Source organism: Cyrtonyx montezumae, unplaced genomic scaffold (genome assembly GCF_038088225.1).
Source record: "Cyrtonyx montezumae isolate F1298 unplaced genomic scaffold, pur_monq_1.0 scaffold_19, whole genome shotgun sequence".
In the NCBI taxonomy this organism is placed as follows: domain Eukaryota; kingdom Metazoa; phylum Chordata; class Aves; order Galliformes; family Odontophoridae; genus Cyrtonyx; species Cyrtonyx montezumae.
Genome location: NW_027071925.1, coordinates 6,927,152 through 6,953,878, shown reverse-complemented (window position 1 = coordinate 6,953,878; position 26,727 = coordinate 6,927,152). Strand labels below are relative to the sequence as shown.

The following is a 26,727-nucleotide window of genomic DNA, read 5'->3' as shown; positions in this document are numbered from 1 at the left end:
AAAAGCTGCCTTTAGAAATCTTTAAAGCTATTTTCAAAGAAAAAGAAATATCACTAATTTGCTTAAACATTGAAAACGATCTTTATGAGGTAAGGAATTTTAACTGAATTTAGGTTACGGTTTAGCAGCAGTGTCTGTTGTGAGCTGTTGCAGAGCTGTCTGATTTCCCTTGTTGACTAGTGGTTCATTTCATCTGACATATAGTTTTTAACCTTTTTTGTAGGTGTTGTGCTGCACTGGTTATGCATTCCTCAATGTATTAAAATACCTATTTAAATAAAAAGCTCATGCTGGTTTTAGGTGCATTTCAGCCTCCAGTGATCTCTGGACACATCGCAGAGGAAAAACTGAAGGCACCTGACTACTTTCATCAATTTACTTGTACTGCTTTGCCATTTAAAAAAAAGTTGTAAAAAAAATGCTTAAAATATCTTCAGTGGCCCAGTAACTGTCAGAAAATTGTGAGTCATTAATAGCTGCAGGCAGAAATGAAGGACAGCAGCTGCTTAAACACCAACATAAACTGAAATTCAGAGGATGAAGGAGATTTTGTACTGTTTGTCCTTTAATCGAAATTTGCATCAACGTAAGGTTCGTTGGTGCCTCTGCTGTGAGTCAGGAAAGTGAATTTCCTCTCTTTGGTTCTAACTCCAGAGTTAACCTGTATGGTGGTAATTCTAGTGTAGTCATCTAAAATTAATAATAATTAAATTAAACAACAAGAACAAAAAAACACCCATAAAGTTTGTCAGTGCAGTGTCTCATGTCAGTGTGTTGAAACAGAAGCTCCTATGCTTGACACATTCTGGCAGGAGGCTGCTATAGGCCTGTCTCCTCAGAGGAAGTGTTTTTCAACCACTGTTATTTATTATTCTGGTAGCTCATCTCTACGAAATACTAATAAGTGTACTAACAGTTGATAAAAATCCGAAACTCCTGATAGTATCCTTTGGAATTGAGTGTGTTCTGATATACACATTCTTTTTTCTTGAGGCACCAAACTCAAAAATGACACATGAAATCCAGAGTAAAAATTAAATAATCTCTATTTAGGCAGGGTATTTACTTAAATACATTAGATAAGGTATGATCAGAAACGTCCTGCTGCACTTGACATTTTAGTAAAATCATAAGTATTAATATTAAGGTTATCAATATCATTTCCCAGTTTGTACTTGAAAGGTGACATTTTTGTGGGCAAACTTTTAGTTCAAGGTGGAAAAAATTTCATGTATAGTAAATACTTTTAGTGCATTGTTTTACTACACAGTACATCAGAGTTTTAGAGTAGAATTATGGTAGTATTGTTTCTTATTCAGTAAGGCTGTGTAATGCTGTATCACTTAAATGGTTTGGATCTTTAAAATTAAAATCATCTTTCCATATCAAAGGATGATCTTCACTCAAGCATTCTCTTAAGAATTCTGACTTTCTTTTAAGGTGTTTGAAGTAGTAGAGCGTGTTGAGGAGTTAAGAAGAAAATGGCCTGTTGCCTGGGGCAAGTTGGATGATGGCAGTATAGGTGTCGTTACACCTTATGCTGATCAAGTGTTCAGAATTCGGGCGGAACTTCGGAAAAAAAGACTGTCTGATGTCAGTGTAGAGAGAGTGCTAAACGTTCAGGGTAAGTAATAACTTCATCATGTCTTTGAGATATACAGCTAAAATGTGACTCTTGAAACTAAATGAGATGCACTTAAAAACTTTAGCTGATTAGAACAAAAGGAGACCTGTGATGTAGCCCTTGAAACTGACATATCAAAGTGAAGTTCAAGCTTATTTCAAGAATGAATAGATTTACTGAAAAGAGGTACATTTTTACTGTAAAGAAAAAATAGTTCCAAATAAAAATGTAACAAAGCTTTAGCTTCAGAATGTTTTTCTGATTTTCTGTTTATAGAACAGAATGTAAAAAGGGGCCCACAAACTTAAGTGTTTGTCTCTGCGTTCACATCGATAACATAAAAATTTTGTGTAGGCATAGCCTGTTGCTAGGTTGCAATTTTAGTCAGGAATAAGCAAGGAAAGATAAGCAATTGAGTGACAGAGAGTGGTGTGCTCTGGTTTTTTCATGGCAGTTATCATGTACTGGAGAGATTTGCTCAGTATAAAACAAGAATGTCCAGAGCAGTTGTTTAGTTTTGTTTTGCTTTTTTTTTTAAGGTAGAATAAATAAGTGCACGATTTGTTATTGGCTGAATAAAAGTATTGTAAAGATTATTAGAATTTCAGAAAGTTCTGGAGTGATTAATTTTGAGATGAAAAATTATTTTTTTATAGAGGAAATATTCTTGTAATAGGAAATGCTATTTATAGTGCATCTTTTAAAAATTTTACATCTTATTATTCTTGCATAAAGCCCTTTGTGTGAAGGGTAGCTATCATTTCTTCAGAATGTCTAGGTGTGAAGTCTGGCTGGCTAGAGAAGTCTTCCCAGCAGAAATAGCTAGATTATCTCAGACTTTCTTGGTTTTTTTTTTTTTGCTTTGTTTTTAGGAAAACAGTTCAGAGTGTTGTTTCTCAGCACAGTACGAACACGACATACATGCAAACATAAGCAAACACCAATTAAAAGGAAAGAGCAGTTACTCGAGGATTCAACGGAGGACTTGGATTATGGTTTTCTGTCTAATTACAAACTTCTCAATACTGCCATTACAAGAGCACAATCCTTGGTAGCTGTGGTGGGAGATCCCATTGCTTTATGTTCCATTGGAAGATGCAGGTATATCCTACTTATGTTATGCATGTTCCTTCATTAATCTGAACTTAGAAATGCTAGAAAATGTTTTACCTATGACTGATGGATTCAGTAAAACAGTGGATGTCCTTTTAGGCACCAAATAAGACATGGAATTATATTTTAAATCTTTACAATAACTGCATAGTGAAATTTAAGCTCTTTACACTTATGCCCTCTAAAATACCATAAGGGTGGCAAAGCATTTGTTGTATTCCCAACTCTTGCAGGGGTTTGAACTTTGGATTTACTTTTATAGGCCTAAGTGAAGAAAGGTGAAAAAGAAATGTAAGCTGTGTTGTTAAGGATACTAAGCTTTTGTTCTTCAAAGGTTTCTTTTTCAATGGAAGACCTGAAATGTTAAGATGATCAGAGATAAGCCCAAAGGCTTATTTTTTGGAAGAGGGAAGCACTGCATGGACTGCATTATTATAATAAAACTAAAAATATATATTACTCAGTTGTTACATCTACATTGTATTCTACTTTCCAGACCAATATCCTACTGTACTAAAAATGTATGTGTTTTACAAAGGTTAGAATTGAAAAGCCAAGGTGGAATCAAACCACTGATTGCTGCATTTATGAAACGTAATCTGTATTTAACTACTTACCTGCTAGGGACGTGTCAGGAGGTGTCCATGTGTTACTATAGTAGTGTGCTCAAAACTACTAACAACATCTTACCAGAAGTGAAATAGAAGTTGTGGGTTTGTTTCATTTTTCCTATTATCTGCTTGTGTTTCAGATGTGATCTAGTTTAGCTGATCAGAGAGAGCTCCTGAGCACTTGACCCACAAATGATGAGTGTCTCTTAGTCTGTTCATGCAGTCTCTGGTTCATTAACTTACACAGTGGTGCATGCATGTGGTCATTAACTTACACAGTGGTGCATGACTCAGCTATGGAGTTTGTCATGATGCTCTGATTGAGATTTGTTACTTCTGGTTCAGAAATTACGTTTAGTTGACAAATTTTCCTTCCCTTTCCCGCAGTGGTGTTCAGGACGCACAACACTGCCAAAGTCTGGCCGTCAGTTAATTTGTAGTTAGTTTAGCTGGCACCTAGAACCTGTATTGGTTCTGTAACAAAGTACAGCTTCTGTGGGAGAAAGGCCATTTTCTTTATTCTCTCTAAATCCCAGTGGAGATGATGATCTCATGGATTTTCATGTGAGTCTGGATGTTGAGGTTTTAAATTAGGTAGTGAAAAGGAACCTGGTTTTCAAGTGTGGGAGCTGGAAAGTTGCTCTGGGTATGGCTGTTTCAAAATGCCTCCTGTAGGGCATGCAAACACTTGTAAAAATACAAGTGTAGGCTATCAGCAGGGTACCTGTTACCTAAGTTACAGTGCTGGCATTTAAGAGACCGAGTCTGCCTTTCTAAGACCAGCAGCTGTTTATAAATCTATATGCTGTTCAGAATTGTAACATGAAAAAGATAATTAAGAAACCAGAATGACTGGAGCTTTATTGGGATGGAACTCAAGCTTTACTTTTAATACGCCATTGTCTTCTATCACTGAATAATTGAACATTCACTCTTTGAAAATAGTGCTGGAGGGGCTCATGCAAACTGCTAGGAAGATGGTTCCTTTTTAGTATAGCAGCAGTAAAGAAGTCTGAACGCAGTGACATTTCGTTAGGAAAAACAGACCTCAAAAAAGTTTAGAGAGTACTTGAATTTTATAAATATTCTAATACCTGTCAAGATGAGTCAAGACTCTGTAATGATAGTTGTAGAAAGCTTTGTGAAGTATGCCCAGAGTAATCATTACATTTCTGTGTGTTACAATCAGACTAGACAGGGCTGTTTTGGCAGACACTCCCTTTAAACTCCAGAGCACACTGGAAGACAGAGACAGCAGTATTTTATTCTCTGTTCTTACGCCCCAGTACAATTGTTCCATGTATAGAGAGACTGCTTGGGGCATTTTAAGCAAAAGTGTATGGGTCCCTCTTGTTCTGTGGTGCTTGGCAGTGGGTTTGGAGAGCGAACTGATCAATCAGAGGGAGTTCCGTTGTTAAAGCATCCCAGTGAGATACTTCATTTTGATTTTTAGTCCTTACTTAAAACCTTGCAAGCTATATTTCCCTTTCAATAAAATGCAGAAAAAGGGGCATATTGTATCCTGAATTTTAAAAGAGCATGTCCTGCCCTATGAAATTGCAACAGAAGGTGGGAAAACCGTTTTGAGTTCTTAAATACGTCAGTAGCATTGCGATATTCTTGCAAGAAGGATATTTATTCTTCTCTGCAAAGGGCAGGTACTCAGCAAAGTGTGGCAATGCTATTAAAGTTAGTGTGCATCAGTCACTCATTTTAGAGGTTTTGGGAGACAACAGTAAGTTAACAGAGCTTATTGGCCAGGCCTTATTATCGACAGATGAACTTAAGACGAGGAGCACAATATGTAACTTAGAAAAAAAACCCAAACTGAGAACAAACTGCTCCACATTTCAGCTCAGTAGAAGGACGTAGTAAGATGTGCATAGTGGTTTTCTCTGTGGCTCTATGAAGATACCTGGGACAAACACTGTTACTGTCTTGGTTTGTGTGGAAATTGCTTGTGTAATTAAAGTTCATAGTCTTTTATTTGCCATTTCGTATTATACAAAGCTGTATGACATATATTTATGCATGTTATAAAATGTCACATGTCTCTTATTGAGGTTTTTCCTCAGTCTTTTAATTTGCGTTGAGGCATAAAGGAGTGGAGTTCAGTCAAGCTCACTTAAAGATTATTGTCTTTTTAATCCTTTTTTAAAGTAACTTGAGATTTTTATTTTTATTAAAAGATGGCACGTGACTTTCTTTTTGTAAATTCTTAGTTTTATTTGATCGTGGTCTTTCTGGCTTGATGTTTCTGACATATGTTACAGAAATGTCTGACATGTACTAAAACTCATTTTATGTGTCTTCCACCAGAGGACCTCCAAGGCCCTCTGGATGCTTCTGATGTGTTAGTCTTTATGTGACACTGAGGAGCTTCACAAGCACAGATTTGAGAATAGATCACAACTCTGTATTTATGACTCTGGAACTGAAAGATCTGCCAAAATTCATGAAATCCTTTTGACATCTTTTGAGACTGGAAACCTATACAATCCCTATGAGTCCTTGAGCTTTAATAAATTTCATAAATCAGATACTTTTAAGCATTGTGTTTGCTAGTGTTTGGTCTTCTAGGAAAAAAATTCTGTGTCAAGATCTGTCCATGCTGTTCATGTTATGTCATATATAGACCCAGTGCTGAGTCTTGATATGCACAGACAAATCCATATGTCCCTTTTAAGACACTGGAGAGCTTTGCATTATGCTGTTGGGTTTCGGATGGAGGGGTCATGTTTTCAGGATTGATGGCATTGTGTGTAAAATGAGCATATGGGAAAGGTAAAAAATGTCTTGGTTGTATAAAATCCATTTTCATTTTAACAGCAGCTATCGAGTCTTACTCCTTTTTATTGTTTCTGAAAATTGTTTCCATAGGAAATTTTGGGAAAGGTTTATTGCCCTGTGTCATGAGAATGAAAGTCTCCACGGTATCACATTTGAACAGATCAAAGCTCAGCTGGAAGCTTTGGAGTTAAAGAAAACTTATGTGTTAAACCCACTGGCTCCTGAGTTTATTCCCCGAGCTCTTCGGCATCAACATTCGGCGAATGCCACCAAACAGCAGCAGTCACCTCCAAAGGTAAACCTTCACCAATGGTTTTGTCAGGAAGCAGATTGAGAGATCCTGTTGGGAGATGATGTAAAAGGCTTATGGGCAAGTTGTTTTAAAATGACATCAGTGCAACCAGATATAAATGCAAGTTCTGATGGGATTCTCAGGGTTTTCAAGTGAGAGCTCTTCACTCAGCAGTTAAGTTGGTCATGTTCCCCTATTAAAATATATGCTGTGGGCCACTTTGATGTGTTTGTTGGGTATGTTGCAATAGCCCCAGAGAACTTCAGTTATCAGTCTCAGCATCTGTGCTTAAGATAAGCCAGTTGAAACTCCAGAAGGCAAGGCTGACCCTATCCCAAGGAGCAACAGGTTGGTGTAGCAAGTGGCAGGGAGTACAAGCAAACAAACTACAAGCAATTTGATTTGAAAATGACATTTAAAATTCCAGGGCTTGTGTGTGAGATAAGTGTTTGATTTCATGGAAAATACCTTGTAATACAGTATAATGCCTGGATTATCTCACTGACAATGTCCTCCAGGAGGCCAGACCTCGCAAGCATTAAGAGGGCAGAGAGAGGCAATTACCACTCAGCGGTAATTTTCTCAGCTCTTTTCATAAAACCAGGTGAAAAAAGTGATGAAAACACAGTCCTTGATTCCTTGAGATGATAAGGAACAATACTGAATTTTTTTAGAGCTCTTTTGTGATGTATTAGTAATTAATTCTATTTTAATAGGTATTTTTGTAGTTTATTTAAAAGTTTAGTTGTAATTTAAATAAATTGTTTTCAGAAAGTCAACTAAAATGCAGGCTGCCAGATTTTGTGAGCAGTTCTGTTGTACGTAAAGGAAGAAATGCGTTTTTGTTGCAAACTATTGAATTTCATTTAAATTTTTACTTTTTTTCTTTTTTAAACATCAACAATACAAAACAGAAAGCCTTTCCTTTAGCTTCTTCCTAAGAGAAATGTTGTAAGTGAGAACATTTGGCTTCATCATCAGCATGCGTTACTTTCTGGAACAAACATCTTTCTAAAGCATCCAGGGATGTGTCAAAACAACACACTTAGAGAAAAACAAAAATTAAGAAATTCTTTAAGCATTCTCATGAATGCTGCAGCCTTGAAGGCTTTCTTTTTAGTGCCACTATGGAGTTATTTGGAAATGCAGGTATAGTAGTCTTGTGAATAGACTCGTATGTGGTTTTTTTCTTCCAGTTTGTTAGTAAACTAAGCACATGTGCTATAGAAATCAGAAGGCACACTTCAAAACTGCTGGCACTGTAATTTCAATTTAGTATCTGAAGTAGTTTAACCACCTCTATCATAAGTATAATGAGAACTCTTCCCCCTGAGTGTAACTGGCAGCTTGCACGTGCAAAACCAGACAGAGTGTGCAGATAGTATTGCAGTGTTACAGACAATGGCTGTGCTAAACATTTCCCTTTGCTGAAGTTTTAAAAGCAGGCAGTTAGCTGAGCTCATTTTCGGCCTCCAAAGTACAGTGTTTAACATATGAAGATGAAAGGCTAAAAACCTAGTGCTGATGTATTTTATACTGAGAAATGAGAAGAGTACGTAAGACACAGTTTTGTGCTGATTTTCTGGGCATCCATGCAGTTGAGGGCCATCAGAACTATTAAAAGAAAGAAAGGAAATTCGGAACCAGCACCTCCTGTTCACAGCAAAGAAATGGTCCCAGTTCAGTTATGATATGACATGGTCATGTGCTGGAGCTCCTGCTGGACGGGACAGCTATTTGATCAAATGTGTGTAATTTACTATTTTGGTATTCAAAAATGTGGTTCCTGTAGAGTACAAGTGTGGTAGGCAGAACAGACGTCTGGTGTGCTTCTGCCCATCCAGCTTAATGCTAACTGACAGCATAACAGGTACAAAAATGCTTTGTTTAAACCAGGAGTGATTGCTAAGGAATGTAGTTTCTCTGAGGTTTGTTTTAAATTGTCTATTCACTAAAGCGAACAAGGTTCAGATTTATTTTTTTTTAAAGTACTATAATATAATGAAAAGTAATTATTACTTTATTTTTCAATAATTCATTTTAAAAAGGGAAGGAAATCCAGAGACCAGTTCTTTAATCTAGTTTATGCATGAGTCAACACTGTCAAACAACCTGTCTTGGTACCCTGACTAATTTGCTCAGGCTGCTGGAAAAGTGCCTAGACTTATCTCCTGGGCAAGGAAAGTTTTGCAGCATCAAAGGATTTTTACATTTATTTAAAACTTGTGAATGCATTTAGGTCCAGATTGAGTAAGGTATTCCTATTCAGCAAAGAATTTAAAAACATACAGACATTTGAATCTGTGCTTGCAGTTTGTGGATGCTGACTACTTAACCTGATGCTGTAAACTCACCTTCTCAGGAGGGGTTCACCTCCTTTTTTAATGTAGATTTCATCAAGGGCAGACAGATTCCTCAGGGTACCTTGGTTCTGTATTACAGTGCTGGGGGAGCAGTAACTCGGGGCAGAGGTGCAGAAGCAGGTACATGATATGGGGTGTGGTGGCAGTTTATAAGAAATTTAAGTGAACAGTTGCATAAAACTGGTGGCAACTGCTTTGGCTCCAAGAACCTTGGAGCCTGGAGAAGAAAATGGATTATAACTCCACTGAGAGCTGCCACTGAAAATGAGTGCTGAGGGTTTTGCATTTCATTCAGTTGTAATAGTCACTTGAAATAAAAGCAAAGCTTGTTTTAATTTTCAGTCTGCAAAGCATTACTATTACTGTTTTTCCCCTTTAAAGGGCAAGGTCCATCATCATAACCAGAATGACCATTTCCCACCTGATGGAATTGGTAAGTAATAATTGCTGTAATAAGGAATTTCTCTGAGCTCACTGTGATTTGACTTCAGTCAGGCTGATTGTAATTTGACATGAATGGAGTATCTCGTCCACTCTCTTTTTAAAAGCCATTTTCTTCCTGTGTGCACTGGGAAAACAAATAGTAGACTGTTAAGCGGACATGAGGTATTTCCCAGGTTGTCCCTTAACAGGTATTGTGTCTTTGTACTCGTACTTTGATCTGCCTTTGTAACTTTATTATAGTATAGATTGTGGACTCTTCAAAAAATAGCTGTTTGACATTCGGTATGCAAAATATGTACCACCAGTGTATTTGTACTGATGAGAATTGCATGAAGTTGCATATTTTGAACTTATATTGGACTGTCACATATTCAGATAGTACTGTTCGTGCTTGCAAGATAGCATGCAACAGATTAAGAGTTTTGTTATTAATTTAAATGAGTGTTAATTTAAAACTTGTCTTCCCTGCTGAAGAAAGGAGGATGGTTCTGTTTTGATGCGGTGTCTAACAGCTGCTGTTACTGTCAGCATATGTAACTGGTTTGGGAGGTTCTTTTTATAACACAGTTGTCAGTGAACTGTTATTCTGTATCTCAGCTTATATTTTCTGCCTCCTCAAATTTCTGGAATTGGTTACAGGATTTAGTATATGATTGAAAAATGCCTTTTCCTCAGTACATCAGTCTTGTGCTCTTAAGTGCTGCCTGTGTGCTTTAACAAGAGAGATGCTGTTAGTATGAAGAAAAGGAAGAAATAGATGTCATATTCTTTTTGTGCTTATACAAATATCTCTTTTTTTCTTTCCAGTTCAGCCCAATCCTTCTGTTCTAATAGGAAATCCTATCCGAGCATATACTCCTCCCCCTCCTCCTCTGGGACCTCACCCCAACCTGGGGAAATCTCCAAGTCCTGTTCAAAGGATAGATCCACACACTGGGACAAGTATTCTATACGTACCTGCTGTCTATGGAGGAAACATGGTCATGTCTGTGCCTTTGCCTGTAAGAATTTATTTCCTTTATTTTTTCCTCCACACCTTCACACCATTTATTTTATGTACGATAGATCAAGTTATTGAATATCAGTTACTGAGTATTTTGCTGTCTGTTCCAGCACTTCACTTCAAATGTGTCCTTAGCTGACTTGGCAGAGTGGCTGTACAGAAGACCACCAGAAACAGAGGACTTATAAATGTTGTTCCCCCAAATAACTCCAGACAACCTAAAAGCAATTTCATGTTAATGGAATTTGGCTTATTTTTTTCAGCTACAGATGTAGACACACCAGTGGGATCTCTCATCTGTCTTGAGATACCTGCATGTGAATTAATTGCTTAGTCCAGTTCTTAATCATTGGAGATATGTGGGCAATTCAGAGCAAACTTCATACTGTTTAAATTGCCAGTTTTGGATGTCTGCAGTGCAAGCTGTCTGAAGTGTAGTGATAAGGAAAATAAGCATAGTGGGATGTTTTCCCCTTCCAGAACCTCACAGTAAACTCGTTTCCTTTCCAGTCCCTTTTTCTCATAGCATTTGGGAGCATAGTGAAGATCTGTAATCAGGTCTCTTGAGCTATGCTTTGTGTGGAATTTTGCATTGCATCTAAGAAGCAGTCTCTGATTCAGTTCTAACCTTCACATTGCATATTCTGGGAGAAAAATGGGGAGGAAAGATCAATGCCTGCAGAAAGTATGGCATAAGACATATGTATTGTCTGTGGGATGGGTATGGAACCCACACATGGTGTCTGTTTAATTCCATTCAGAATTCTAAGTATTTGCATATATTTCACTGTTGACTGCTTGAGTCTTCTACTGAAATGTAGGTTATGTTCCCTGTGTAAAGGACTTGCTGTAGGAGCTGTAATTTCAGTTGAAAGTTTTGAATCAGCAGGCAGATTGATTTTTTTTTATTATTATTTTTTCCTTAGGTAGGTCAAATAATTTGCCTTTTTCCTAGCTTACTAGAAACCTACATTTGATGGATAAACTTAAATGCAACAAGAAGGCAAGCAGCTGTATCTTTGTCATGCTTGCTCACATTGTATTAATATCAAACCAAGATAATTTGAATTTTTTTCTTTTATTGTTCCAAGCTTAATATAATTTTATGTATTTCCAACTAAAAGATATGTATTAGAAGTAAGTTTTTTCAGCTCACCATCCCCGAGGATGGACTTTTAAAATAATTAAGTGAGAAGACTGAGGTACAAATGAGGGTAGCTGCTCTTGAACAGAAAATTATTGGATAGAATTTGAGATTGTATGGATGCAACAGCTGCCCAAAGCTGAAGTTCAAAGTGCATATTTCAAAGGCAAATACAAATTGAAAAGAAGAATTGCTTAGAAGTCATTACACTGAAAATAACTAGGAACTGAAGTAAAATGTGTTTTCGTTTGTGTAAGATAAAACAATCTCTTTACTTATTTTAAGGCTGTTTCTATTTCTAATGTAAAAGCATGAGGAGTTTGGTTGTGTTCTGTCATTGGTAAAGGACACTTTGGCAGACTGAGTGTTGGTAATTACTTTTCTAGCACTCTCCTCTTACTCATGTATCTATTTGCCTTCTTTTAATAAATTCCCTACGGGGCAAGGTGGAACTAATTTGATCCAGAGCTGCCATCCTTTGCATTCCTTATAGGAATGAAATTTAAAATCTTGTAAAGTTTCCTGACTTTTTTACATATTTTCAGGAAGTGGATTTTACTTCAAATAAGTAGGAAGACAGTCTGCAAAGATGTCATGTAGAATAGAGTGACCCTCCATGTGGATAGTCCAGTTAACTTCACTGAGTGTCTTGTGGGTGTGGAGGTACGGTATGCCCTGTTCTGTGTTATGGGATTACCACACTGTGATAAAAGGGCCATGAGGAGTTCCTCGGGTTAAGGGGTTCACTCTGTTGCACCCTGGACATACAGCCCAATCTCTCTTCAGCTACTAGGAGAAAGAGCTTTGTTTTACTGAACCTACTGATACTTATGAAGTGAAAAACAGAATATCATAATTGCTAAAACCCAGTTTGTCTGTCAGTCTTTTCTGACTTAATTTTGGCACCACTGAAGCCGGAATGGATTTCAGTACAGTAGTTTCTAAAAAGGATAGTCCTCTAAAACCTTCACTTTTTGCTCCTTGCCACTGGAGCGTCACTATTGCTCTCCCTTTCAGTGTTACCTGAGCTGTGTTGTGTAAACCTGCTTGTTGCATTGCTTTCTATAATGTACCTTAACAGGTTGCTTTTTTATTTTTTTAATTATATAGGTACCATGGACGGGGTATCAGGGTAGGTTTGCAGTTGACCCTCGAATCATTACTCATCAAGCAGCTATGGCATATAATATGAACCTGTTACAGGCACATGGGCGTGGGTCTCCTATTCCTTATGGCTTGGGACATCATTCACCTGTTAGTATAGGACAGCAGCAGCAGCTTCAGCATCCAGATAAGGAGCAGCATGAACAAAGTCGAAATGGTGAGTTGTTGAAATTTCATTGTAAATTAGTTCTGTTTTGAGTAAGTTTGTAACTTGAGTATTACAGGGAGGATTCCTTTCTTTCTTTCTTTCTTTCTTTCTGCCTTTTAAATGAAACTGAGGAATATGCAGAGTTAGGGAAACCGTGTTTTGCCAGTTCAAATAGAATCACTCAAATATTGTGGCATTTGGAATAGGAAGCAGTCAGAACTTGTTAAGGGAAAAAAAGAGATGGGAAAATCTGTTTCTGTTCTGCAGTCCAGTGATAATTGCAAGTAGCATCAGCATCAGTGAAGTAGGAAGAGCTACTTATTGATGATTAATGGAGAAAGCACAGAGATTAGAGGAAAACTTATTTGGGCAAATTGTATTACATTTCAGTGATACTTTAAATGCTGTACTGTAACTCTAAGTCTTCCTACATCTGGAAAACAAAGAAAATAACATTTTTATTGTAACTAGTCGTTACATTTCTTAAATGTTTTTAGGTAAAAGTGAAAACAGTGCTGGACCTGAAATCAGTAAAATTCGGACACCTGAGAAGAAACATGTAGAATCTAAGCAGGTTGGTTTGCCATGTTCTTCTTTTAATAGTCCTATTTTTTCTAGATGGTGTTCTGCTCAGTTTTTGAGAAGAGAGGCTGTCCATCTCTTTCTGATCTCTTCATATTTTAAATTTTTCAATAGTTAGAATATTGACAGTGGAATTAGTTACCTTCCTTCAAGAGGGGAAGAGAATTTAAATTCATTTGAGAACACCAAGGTGTTAAGTTGATGGCTAGATATGTGAATTATGTAATGAAGAATACATTTGCTGTTAAATAAAGAAAATAATAGTTCTATGATGTATAAAGCATTCCCCTCCCATCCTATTGGAGAAGTTTTGTAGACTTTATTCATTGTTAAATAGCTTTATCCATTGTTGACATTGTTTTTTGTTTATCAGGTGTATTTTCAGAGTTTTTCTCTTCTCTTTTTCTAGGCTGACTTAGATGCAAATTCTCAGAATAGAAGCCCGGAATCACGTTCCAATGTTGCTTACCCTAATGCTAAATTTCATCGTAAAGATAATCTTAACCCCAGGCAGCTGAATCTACATCTCACCCCACCCCACTCGCAGTATGCAGTTCCCAATCGCCACTTCCAGCACCTGTCCCAGATACCAAGGCAGCCATATCCTCTGCAACAGCAGCAAAACCTTTTAAGTCAACAACAAAATCATTTGCCTGAGCAACAAAACCAAATGCCACCACAGCAAAGCCAGGTAGTTCAGCAGCATAATCATTTGAACCAACAGCCTCCACAACCTTCGCAGCTTTCTCCTGCTTACCAGGCAGGCCCCAGCCAGTCTTTTTTTAATAACCCAATTCCCCACCGACCACATTCTCCTGCTGTAGATGCTGTGATTTCAGAACAACACCCCCCACCTATGTTACAAGAAGTCAGTAATCCTTTGAGGCCCATTGCACAGCACAACCCTGTTCTGCCAACCCACTTGAACAACTTCATTGAAGAGAATCCATCAGGAATACCCCTAGGGGACACTTTAGGTAGGTGACTTTTCTTTATTTAAATTCGGTGTTCAATTATAACTACATTGAAGTGAAAATGAAGGAGTTATTTACCTTTCCAGGCATATTGCTCTGAATTGGGTCATTGTTGGGTTAGTTTCCATAAGTAATGTCATTGAGCATAATTTGCTGCTTAAGGCATGTTTGAATATTCAACACTTTATTAGAGGATTCATGTTTATATGATTTTCCGTATAATTTAAATAACCAGGTTATACACTGCATTGCAGTTGGTTGACAATAGGCCTTGAAATATGCTGTATAAAAAGTATTTTTTTCCTGACATAAAAATCTTTTTTTTCTCTTAAAAAAATAAAAAAATAAAAAAGGGGGGCATTAGATAAATTTTTTTTTAAAACTATTTTTATAGATCGTATGCATGGAAATGTAGCTTTGGAAACAATAAGGCAGCAGCAACAAGCCAGGTTACAGCAATGGAATGAACATAATGCCTATCTCAGTCAAGGCACAATTCCATATCAACACCATCACCATCCTCATCTACCACATCTTCCTCAGCAACCAATTGGATTGCATCAACAGCAGCAAGTTAGGGCAAACTGGAAACTTGCCAGTAATACAGAAGATGAAACAGAGGCAACATATTCAAGGTATTTGTTTACTGAGTCATCAGAGCTTGTATAAAATTGAGCAGTAGGCACCTATCTGTAACACTGTGATCTGGTACAAGGCACTAAAAGGTATTGCATTTTGCTGCTGTTATTATGAAGGTTAAAATAGCTGGCAGGCTGACTTGCGTCTGTGTCTTTGTTATATGTTATGCTTTGTTCTGTTTATTGGATTGTAATAAAGCTGTAGTCCTTTTTTTATTTGTCTCTAAACCTAGTGAAGAAAATACATGTATGAGTATCTCAGTGTTGTATTTATAGAGTAAGAATGGAGAGAGGGTAAGAACCTGGTGCTTTTACAAGTGGTATCTGAGTGTAGTTAAGGCCTGCTAAGTTGTAAATTCTTCAGATTGAATTAGTCTTAAAAATTTCTAACTTCTGTGCTTGAAAAAACAAACCTCTGCCCACAATACTTCTCCCCAGTCAAATCCAAACTTCTCTTCCTTTTTAAAAAGCCTTTGCTTTTAAAGAGGATTAAAAAGCATGCTTATTCTTGAGATGCAGCATTAGGGGGCAAGAAAGAAAGCTGTTGAACATAAGCAAAAAAAAAAAAATACATATATATATATATCCTGTGGCCACTAGCTCTAATCACATATATTGTAAAGGCCAGATTTTTATATTGCCTCTGTTTACTGTCATTTCCCACTGTGCTTTATTTTCCATCTGGTTTGTTATAACCACGGTAAAGCCTCTAAATGCTCTCTTACCTGACTCCATAAAGTACCGAGTTGTATGTTCCCTGCCTTTTGAAGAAGTTTGGAAATGTACAAAAGAGGGAAATCCCCGATTGTTCTGCTTTTTACCTTTAAAAGAGTTAAAATTTTCTTTAACTGCGTGAAGACTTTTTGTATAATGAAGCAGGAAATCCTTACTTTGGTTGTCTCCTAAGAGATAACAAAAACTTGGTTCTTCTGACTGAAAAGGAAATCTCAAGAGTTATTAAAACTTTGAGATGCTTCAGGTGGGTATTTCATCCAGTTAATCCTCTTGTGCCTAATTTCTGATTACTCAGTCATATCTTTTGAAGTTAGGGTCAGCTCAGAGATGAGTGTGTTTAAATCCAGTGTTTTGTGCTTTGAGTTTTCTCAGTCTCAAAGAGTGGGATTTTAGAAAAACACCTTTTCTTGATACATTTATTCTGTCGATACAGATTCCAGGATTTGCTCAGAGAACTGTCACACCGTGATCAAAGTGAAAGTCGGGACTTAGCTGAAATGCCACCCCCTCAGTCAAGACTCTTGCAATATAGACAAGTTCAGCCCAGAAGCCCACCAGCACTCCCTTCTCCTTCCTGCAACTCTAATCACAGTGGTCACTTTCCTAACTTCACTGAAAACAACAGAGACATTGAAATCCCCAGTAACCCTGCATTTCAGCAGCATTTACCCCAAATATACAATCCCCCTTTCTCAATGCCATCTGAACACATAACCCCATCTCCCTTGAAATACCTGCAACCTGATGGATCGTGGACTTATGCTAACCTACAGCAGAATCACCTAATGGGGCAGGGCTTTCATTATGGTATACCTCCATTGCCCCATAGGTCACAACAAAACCCTTTTATACAAATACAGAATCATCAGCATGCAGTTGGTCAGGAGCCATTTCATCCACTCACATCTCGAGCAGTATCTGCTTCTTCGCTTCACAGCTTAGAAGAGGTAGGCGTTTTTGTCTGCTTATGCAATTGTTGTGTCATTTTAATATCAAGTTCTATTTTGAAATGGTCATGAATGCAAAAAATACCTCATGTTTTAAAAGCTTCACACTGGAGATTTCTTTGAGGTCAAATTTTCTTCAGGTCTTCTGTTCACCCTTGGTGTATTTGTGGTCCTTATCACTGCGGGTATGAAGTGTTCTCTGCTTAATGGGAGGTCTTCGGCTTTTTGAAGGTTATGAGAGAAAGAGAGACACTTCTATTTTATTATATTATTATATTGTTTGCAATCATTGCTCAGTTATCTATAGGTCATTTGTCTGGAGCACAAATAAACCACACCTCAGGAGAAAACCCATGAAGTGATTCTCTGGAAGGTCAGCATGGGTCAGCTGCTAAACTGAACATGTGTGTTTTCATACTAATTTGAGATGAGAAATGGGACTTTATTAATAGACATGGTATAAAACTTGATTTAATAAATCCCCCCTGTCCTGAATTAATTCTGTGTAAAACCATTCTGTGTATTTTGGGAACTCAGTGTTGTGTATCAGTGCAGAGATATCCAGCTGTGTACCATGAATCTGGATCTGGCACAGACCTGCTACCAGAAACTAACTGTCCTGTCAGTGTATTTTGTTCTGCACTCTAGTGGAGGTGGTGTTACATGGTTGTGGACTGTGGGCACATACAGCTAGGGAAGATCAGTGTTTTGGACAGAGATTTTTAAACGCTCTTAGAATCCAGAGCACAAAGGTGTATTATGTACACAGGTAGGGAATACCAGAGCCTGGCTGCATTGCAGGAAGGGCAGAATTAATATTCTCAGATAATCTTGGACTGTTTGCACATGATCAAATATTTGTAATATGTGTAATACATATTTCATTGCCTTTTGTTTTCTGGAAGTAGAAAAATATCTTGAAATCTTACCGTTTATGTGCCCAAGGAAAATAACTAAAATTGAATTCTGGTGCATTTTACAAATTTTTGTCTTCTGCAGGTCCAGAGAGGTTAATGCATTCCTCAGGCCGAGCTAGAGCTGTAGCAAGATTTGGATTTATAGGCATTTTGAAATTCTTTGTCTCAGTCCATTAAGCTATATCACCTTGTATAAAATCTAATACTTTGTGGTAGCATTTAATGCCATCAGTACAGCGGGATGTAAGAACAATGGCTCTTCAGCAGTAAACTATTAAATATTCCTACAGAGTTTGTGACAGCTCTTGCTATCTGAAGACAAATAGATTGAGTCTTTATGTAATTGGAGCAAATTCATTTTATTTCTTATTTCTTCTTCCTTTGAAAATATGTGACAGAAATGCAAAGTGTTGTAAAGGTGTTACAAGACAGGACTTGCTTGTACAGTTTCCAGGAGGGCTAATTTGGCTAGTAGGTAGTACTAAATGCATCCCAGGCTGTACCTCACACATTTTGTTTCTATTGATGTTACAGGATATTCTCTGGATATCTAAATGTTATTTCCTTGATATTTTGTAGTTCAGTAGCTGTGCTAGGAATGCACTAGTTTTTTCTGTTTTATAGGTGAAAAAACAATAAATTGATGCATTGCAAGCAAGTTATTTGATACTTCTTAGCTCAATTTTTGACATTTCATTATAATGTTTTCATTTCTACTTTACTGAGTGCTTATTTGTGCTCTTGTTAGTACACTGCAAAAGGAAGCAAATACTGTTTTTTCTACTGTTTGTAAATAAGCTATAATACATTAAGCTTACTTTGAATCCTGAGGAATCCTAGTGTTCCTTTAAGTCTTGAAGACAGCAAGTTAATGGAGGTTCTGCCATTTTCATTTACATGGTCAAGAGGATTTTTGGAAGGAAGGATTTTCTGTGGTTTCAGATTAAATTTAATTTTATGTTATTTTTCTTGAAGACATACACTCGTCCGGAGCATTCATTCTGTGTGCATGTACATGAAATCAAGTGTACAACTGCATTTTTTTTAAGCTCTGCACATTGGAACTGAATTTTCTCTTTCTCTTGTATGTTTTTGTGCTTCCTTTATGTCTTTGTGTAAATGCTGAATGTCTTTGTCATCGCTCTGTGACACATTTCCTGTGTAGGAGTGTAAGATATAAGGGTTGATTAAAAAAAAAAAAAAAAAAAAAAGAAAAGGAATCTTAGTTAAAGCTCTTTACACATGCTTAAAAATCCTCCATCTGTTTTGTGTGGTTAAAGTACATCATCTGTGTACTTACATACAACATATATTATACAACATATTTGAAATGCGCTGGTTTTTACCTAAATACAAAGCTTCTTTTTTTTAAGACATAGAAATGGAAATAAATATTTGCAACATGCAGTTGAATAAAAGAATCAAAGGGTCTTTTTTAATTGTTTTTCTCTTTATCTTTGCAGTATGAACCAAGAGGACCAGGCAGGCCGTTGTACCAAAGAAGAATTTCCTCTAGTTCAGTCCAGGCTTGTTCTGAAGAATTAAGCACTCCTCAAGACAGTCTTGGTCAGTGTAAAGAGCTTCAGGACCACAGTAATCAGTCATCCTTCAACTATTCATCACCTGAGTTGTGGGTAAACTCCTCATCTGCCCCATACCCAAACATTCCATGCAATGGAGCCAGCAGAGCAGTTCCACACCAGGAGTTGTTAGGTAGGTACAGACTTGATCTGTGCTTCTCTCTCCACTCCATTAAGTAGACTATCTAGGCTAAGTCCTTTTGTGCTAAGCTCAAAGCTTTGAAGTTGGGGCATACCCAAAGAGCTGAATGCATGATATTATGTCTCATCAAGGGTAGTGTCCATTTGATAATATTTACAGGCCCAATGGGCGTTGTTGTGTTGGAAGTTAATAACTAGTAACTTCAGAGTTTCTGGTCACCTTTGTTTATGTATCCATGAGATAAAAGAGCCACAAGAATGAGAAGCTGTGAACTAATCCTGTGTCAGTATTCACTGCCTGGGAGTGAGTGCTCGCAACACCAGGCAGTTCAAGGACTTACATTCCCTGTACATCAGAAGTGGCTGTGGCTTAGCTATTCAGATGGATCAGCTTGGATTTATGGAGGGTGCACAGAGAGCTGCTGTGAATTGCTTGGTGGTGTTATAAGCAGGCACTTCCCAAAATTGAAGTTTGAGAGCTTGATTTGCAGAGTTTTTTCTCTTGATAGGGAGAAAGTGATTTAAGTGCTTGTTCAAGGTGGTTTTCTTTTGTTTTGTTTTCCATATTTTTATCTCTCCCATGCCTCGTTTTCACCTCTGGCCACACTTGTTGGTTTTCTTCTCTTAGTGCTTATCTGAGGGGGTATTTAGCTGGTGTTCTATGGATGTGTTGTTGTTCTGTGATATGCTGTTGTTCATTTGCTGGTTTTTGTTTTAGTTTTGTTTTGAGTCATAGCAACCTTAGTAAAAATGTTTCGCTTATGTTCTTTCCACATAATTCTTCTAAGGTATTTTTGAGTACTTGATCAAAAACAAAAGGTGAGCGTGACCCTTCCAATGAGAAACATGACTGTATAGTTCTCATCTTGTACTCATTTGATTATACGTTCTTGTGTGTGCACTTCAAAATAACATTATGAATTTAAAGATATAAATAATTACAGAATATGCCTGTTCCTCAACTGCTGGGCTGTTTTAGCTGTAATAAATACCTGCATTTCAGTGTAGTTTCTCTAGCTATGTAAGACAGCAGAATTCCCCAGACAAAATTAAGATGCTTCATTAAGATTGAGGAAATTCATTTGAAAGCAGTTTTATACCTCTGGTTTAAAGACCTGTTTTTTCTTTTAGTACAGAAGTTGTTAAATGTGGAGTGAGAACGTATCAATTAGTGGAAATGCATTTAGACAAAAATATCATTAAGTTGGGTGGCATTCAGAAGGCCGAGCTGTTGCTTGAGGATGTATTCTGTGTGGTGCAGCAGATTGTAATTTGAGCCTTTTAGGGTCTAAACCAAGGAGAATGCAGTGCTCTGTGCTGTCTCAGTGGATAAAGTGTTTAAATTTGGGTATATCCTGTTCTGAAGCAGCTTACCCTTCTGTGCAGAACTGCAGGTTCAGTGTTACCAACTCTGTAGGTATGTGTGCATGCAGAACGTGCTGGCAAGGCCACACAAGAGCCAGTATCTGGGAGTGCAGCTAGGTAACTTAAGAAGGAATTTCCATGGACAAAGAGGGACCAAGCAGAGAAAATTGGCTGGGGGGGAATGTTACCAGTAGGGGTAATGTCTGAATCCCTCTGTACCCCTTTGAGCTTCCTGTGAGTGGATGCCTGAAGCCAGCTGTTCTCCTGACAATCTGTGTTCTCCTTTCCCAGCTCCACTGAAGACAGTCAAGCCCCCAGAGGAGCACCTGAAGGCTGAAAACATACAGCTCTCCAATTCCTTCAACTACAACGTGCTGCAGCATCTTGGCCAGTTCCCACCTCTCATGCCCAACAAGCAGATCATGGAGTCCAACAGCACCAGCCAGCAGAATGCTGGTGGGAGCAAGCCTGTCATGTCCTACGCAAGTGCTCTGCGGGCTCCGCCGAAGCCCAAACCTCCTCCTCCTGAGCAGACAAAAAAGAATAGTGACCCTTTGTCTTTGTTTCAGGAACTTAGCCTAGGTAGTTCATCAGGTAGCAATGGCTTTTACTCCTATTTTAAATAATCAGATTATTTTTTTTAGAGAGAACTTAATTTTTATTTGTGTCAGTAGATCTAAGATAGTTGGGGCTTCACCTGTAGTTGCAAATATTCCCTTTGTTTATATTAGTAAATATATCCTCACCTAATTGCTTTGCTGCTAGACTTGCAACTAATTTTTTTTTTAATTGTATTCCATTATTTTGCATTTTTTGATGTGGGTCGTTTTTTTTGGAAGCTTTTCTGTAGGAACACACACACATTATTTTTTAATTTGTGTAATGTTAATGATGTGTTTGTTGCATTAAACTAGCAGCTGAGAGCTTACCTGTAAAACTTTAAAAAGAAAAAAAAAGAGGAAAAAAGAAAAAGAGAAAAAAAAAGAAAAAAAAGAAAAAGGCAAAAAAAAAAAAGAGAAGTTTGTCTAAATTGTATTTAAAAAGATTGTAAGTAGCATTTACATTTATTCAATAACATTAGCATACTATGCTGGATTTCTGTACCAGAAATGGCCAGTTAATGTAAAAATGTATGTTATTTCTGCTTAAATTCATTTAATTTTTTTTAATAAAGATGCAGCATCTTCTAAATACTTTCAGTTTTATCAGCTTTTTTGTGAAGGGATGCTGCATTCTCAGACTTTTATAGTTTTAGATTCTGTATGATGTGGTATTGTATTTTCCATTCACTGTAGGGTAAAGTAAAGGCATTCTTTGCAGACACTTATGCCATTGTTTGGAAACATTCAGATAAAAAGTATTGGTATACTTAAAAACATCAATGAAACAGCAACAACAAAAACAAAACAACAAAAAAAAAAACAACAAAAAAAAAGAAACAAAACCAAAAACCCAAAAAAATGACATTTTATTTTTGGACAAGCTGGTAATATAAGCTTGTTTGAAAAGTTAATTTGATAGGTTTTTTAAATGAATCATGAAGCTGAAAATAAATTTTTAGGTATGTTGGTGCTTAGTAGATTTAATAACTATTTTAAAAAAAAACAAAAACAAAATTGCGTGAGTTTAGTAAAAAAAAAATACTTCTTTTGTTTGTTTGTTTAATTTTTTTTCCATTATGCATGTGTAAATGTTTGTAATCTGGCTTTTTCCTCCCCCCCTTCTCCAGTGGTATAAAGAATTGTGCCGCTTTATTATTATTATTTTTTTTTCCAGTAAAACTTTTGGTACATTATTTGATGTTTACATTAAAATGTGACATTATACAAGGAAATTCAGATATTTTGCTAACTGTTTTGTTTGAGGAACGTCATTAAAGAAGAGATTTAATGTTTGTCAAAGCTGTATCCAAATCAATCCAAATCTTATGGGATGAGAACGGTATCCAGGTTGTTTATCTGAGTTGTGCACAAACCTGGCCCTTCAGGAGTACAAACTGAAAAAAAACCAAGTTAAAAAAGAAATTAAAATGGAGTATTTAAAAAAATTAAGAAACAAGTGTGAATGAAAACGCAGAAGATAATCTTTGTCCGTAAAATCTGTGGTCTTGCACACTGTTCATGCGTTTGGGATGGGGTTTGCATTCAGTTTTCTAGCTAAGCAGTCCTTTCTCACTTGGAGAAATAACTTCAGAAGCGCTGACTTTGTACTGAGCTGCGTTTGTTTGCGGTGTTCCCCCACTGCACACGGGCATTAAAGTTTCAGAGCTGTGTGGAGGTGGTGTGAGGTTTTCCAGCTGTCCGTGGGACGCCGTGTGAGCCAGCAGTGTCTGCTGCTGCATTCGTTCAGATTTTTACTCTGGTCACAATCATTATTTTTGCATTTGACTTCACGTTTTCAAGCAAGGGTCTTTACATAATGGGGCTGATTTAAACTCAGTGCACCGCAGAGGTTTGCATAGAATTTTTTAGTATAAATCTTTGCCGGTTTATGATTCAGAAATTTACCTGAAAGAAAAAAAAAAACCCTTTTCTTTTTTTTCTTTTTTTTTTTTTTGGCTGTAAAGAATAGCACGCATAACTTGTTAATTTATTTCCTAACGTCTATACCAAACAAAAGATGCTGGGGGAGGGGAAAGCCCCTGCCAAGATGAGCTGAGCCCTTCAGCGCGTGGCATCACATCGCGAGGACTCAAAGTGAGTAGAGGCCAAATTCTGCAACGTTGGGTTTTGTGCTGATCTGAAAGCTGCAGAAGTAGGTCCACGGGAAATTCATTTGCAAGGGCCGGGCATGTGCTCTGTACACGTTAGCCTCAGTTGTTTTATTTCAGTGGAGCTGTGCCGGTTCTCTGAGCGCCCGGCACTCCTCTGAGAGAAGAAAAATCTGTGCCTGAATGTTATAGTCTGGGAGGAGCTGTGGGTGAGATGTGCAAGACTATGACAAGAGACTAGGTAGGGTTCAAATGCACTTCACTTCGCCGAGTTGGCATTGTAATTTCAGGGGTTTCAAAATCACTCATTTATATGGAGCAGTCTTTTGATTCTGTTCACCATATTTGAATATTAAACTAATAAACATCACTTGATAATTTACTGCTATCTGTGCATTAGTTAAAGGGGAGATGGCTGCATCTCACCGTGCTCTGTTCCGTTCGTGCTCTACCACGTTTTGTCTGCACTGAAAATGTTATGGATAAACACACCTTTGTTTTCTGTCGCACGCTTTCGGTTCAGTAACTTTGTGGGGATGCCCCCACAGCTTTGGGTCACAAATCATTGTAAGTGCTGTCACCTGGAAGTCTGGGGAGGGTGTGGTAGAGGTCTTCTGTCTGCTTTGGTAATGCTTGTAATGAATTCGTTGTATTTCTTGGAAGTTTTTTTGTTTTGTTCCTCAAAATACTACTTTGAAACACTTAATCTAGCCCTCGTGCCACGTACACAGCCCTGAGTGGGTTCTTTTGTTTTTTTAAAGCAATCTGCTCAATTGTTATTGCAGTCGTAGCTGCTTAAAAAGCCCCAAATCTGTTCTGTAAGCTCTTTTGGGGCTTTACTGAACTCTTATGAAAATCAAATTAAGCCTTACAGATGGCTCCAGTGGGCACAGGCTGCACTGTAAATACAGAGCTGTTACAGTTACAGCAAAAATTGATGAGTTTAGATTCTTGGTTTGTGTAAATTATCTCATATTGGTGGAGGCTTGGGCATTATCACTGACTGTTTGGCTTCTTGACTTCTTTTTAGCTGAAATGTTATGTTTGAGATTACAGTTAATGCCAAATCCCATGCTCCTTGTCCAGGAATAAACACCCACTGTTATCTACAGAAGGTTGAAATGCCTGCGTTGTCCAGACCTGTATTTAGGAGGTGCGTTTACTAACAGAAGGGTCTGGTCTTACTCCTTTCAGTTTCAGTTTTTCATGAGGAAGGTGTGGAAGCCACATGGGGGAGGGTGTCAGTGTGAGGGTGGGAACTAATGAAGAATGGTCAGAGGTAACGTGGAGATGCACTCTGAAGCAAGGTTTGTACTTCTCAGGGGTATAGGACGTTCAGTGTTGAGTCCATCTCATTGTGGCATTGGCTGTGACTGTGCTAGTCCATGGCTTGATGGTTTTTCTTGCCTGCAGACATCAGCATATTTGTGGGAAGAGCTCTGCTGCTGCTGAAGTCTCAGGCAGAGTTCTCTTGGTCTATTCCTGCCTCTCTCCATTAGTTCTCTGGCTCCCCCTCTTCCTGCTCTGCAGGATGCCCAGGTACCATGGATCCACCTGGGGATGCGTTCAGATGTGTCCACAGTGTCATCATAATCAAAAGTGTGTCACAGGGACAGTTCCCATTCTCTCTAGCAGAAATCTTGACCCTTTATAATGCTTAGCAGTGTCAAAACCTGTCCCTAAGTGTTCCCACAATGCAACTACTAAACAACTGTTATGCATAGAAGCTGACTAATTAGAACCAAAGCCCTTTCATCCATATTTTCTCCTGGAAGTTGACATCTATTACACTTGGTTCCATTATATTTAATTGTGTGGACTGTGGCACTGCTGACCCTTAGCAGCACGTGAACACTTCCACTGACTTCACAAACCCCTTGAGCATTATTCCCTACTTTGATTAATTAATGTTTTGTTCCCAGATTTGTCAGGTACAGCTGTTTTTGTTTTTGTGAGCAGAGGTTATGCTCTATAAGCAGTTCTTTTGCTGTGTGTACAGTCCATCTGCCGTAAGTGGCACTGAGGGCAGGGTTTGACCAGACAGAAATTCTCTCTTTAAAGTGAACTGAAGTGTACCAGAACCTGCACATTTCCAAAGCAACCAGCCCACGGTTGCTTTGTCACTCAGCTCTCTTCGTTTGTTTTGTTGGTTTGAGTTTCTGGTTTTCCTAGAAAAACCGTGGACGGTTAACCTGTCAGATTGGCTGGTGATCATCTGTGGTGCCTATAAAAAAAAACCACGTGTGCATCGTATTCCTTGATGTGAACTATGGGCTGCGTCTGCTGGCGTAGCAATATTTGCTCGAGTGCCTTTGTAGTTGCTGGCGTCAGGAAGCAGGGATCAGAATATGCAGAGTTCTCTCCGTTCAAGGAAAGCCAAAAAGGTTCACAGCAAATGTGGTGGGAAGGGTTGGTTGGGTGTGGGGTTAGAGGCAGCTTCTGTGGAGACTTCATTAAAGGTTAATGTACGCTTCTGATGGATGACAAGGGAAGCTCCACGCTCTGCCTAGTCAGGGCTGAGGTGTGATGCTCATTTCTGGCCCCTGGGTGACAGTGGAAAGGGGAACTGATCTGATTGGACGTATTCCAAGCGGATCCCATTGCTCTGTGTGTAATGTATGGCACGGAGCAGCCCGGCAGTCCTGTATTTGTGGACTATGGCCACTCAGCCTTCAAAGGGGCACCGTCCCACCAAGCGAAGCTGACGTTTGTTTTAAATGAAGTTTATGGTGAAGTTTAGTTTATAAACATTCCCTGCACAGCGGTCGGGTTCCGAGCGTGCACGTGTCCACCTGGATCAATCTGCAGAGCCTCCTGCGTCCTGCTTAGAATAAATGAGATAGAACAGTATATATAGCTCTGATTCAGACCAGGGCCCACACCTCATATGTCACAGGATCCGTACCAAACTAGTGAATGGTCAAAAGCTCTCTCAGAGCAGATAGGAAGCAAAGCTTGGTGAGTTCAGGAGTGGGGGGAAGGAGTGGGCAGTGGGTGGGAGCTCTTGCTGCTGCGTCTTTGCTCTGAGCCAGGAGCAACGTGAGGCTGGAAAACATCTGGGTCCGGGCCAGGGCCCAGCACCCAGTGGGAAGCATTGCCCTCGCTGGGGTTTGGATGTAGTGTGTCAGAGTTGGCACAAAACGGTGCACGGGGGTGGGTGAGGCTGGGAGGCAGGTCTGCTGATGGTCAAACAGAAGTGGTTGCATCACTTCAGGGGAGGAGGCAGCTCCTCATAACACGTTGGGCCATCAGCTGTCCTGAAATTATGTTGTGATTGAAACAGCTTTGCAAGATGGAGCTGACGTGTGGGAAATGGATCAAATGGTTTCCACGGGGTCGTGTCTCAGCCTGCTACGCCCGAGGTAAGGCTGTTTGCTGGAGCTGGGGATGCCTTGCTTGCTGCCAGCTGCTTTGCTTACACAAAGCCGACGTGGTGTGTTGG

The 26,727-nt window shown here is 38.5% G+C and overlaps 1 protein-coding gene across 5 annotated transcripts in view; it reads left to right on the top strand.

Moving 5' to 3' along the window:
- Positions 1 to 22,605, top strand: part of HELZ (helicase with zinc finger) — a 72,394-nt gene extending 49,789 nt beyond the window's left edge. For all 5 annotated transcript variants that reach the window (XM_065735407.1, XM_065735403.1, XM_065735405.1 and 2 more), the window contains 12 exons: positions 1,441 to 1,624; positions 2,497 to 2,725; positions 6,229 to 6,433; positions 9,175 to 9,226; positions 10,045 to 10,238; positions 12,495 to 12,705; positions 13,194 to 13,270; positions 13,688 to 14,255; positions 14,647 to 14,887; positions 16,059 to 16,572; positions 18,953 to 19,202; positions 20,867 to 22,605. In XM_065735407.1, the coding sequence (XP_065591479.1) occupies positions 1,441 to 1,624; positions 2,497 to 2,725; positions 6,229 to 6,433; positions 9,175 to 9,226; positions 10,045 to 10,238; positions 12,495 to 12,705; positions 13,194 to 13,270; positions 13,688 to 14,255; positions 14,647 to 14,887; positions 16,059 to 16,572; positions 18,953 to 19,202; positions 20,867 to 21,201 (3,060 nt within the window). In that variant the 3' untranslated portion in view covers positions 21,202 to 22,605. The remainder of the gene's footprint in view (positions 1 to 1,440; positions 1,625 to 2,496; positions 2,726 to 6,228; positions 6,434 to 9,174; positions 9,227 to 10,044; positions 10,239 to 12,494; positions 12,706 to 13,193; positions 13,271 to 13,687; positions 14,256 to 14,646; positions 14,888 to 16,058; positions 16,573 to 18,952; positions 19,203 to 20,866) is intronic.
- Positions 22,606 to 26,727: the final 4,122 nt, after the last annotated feature.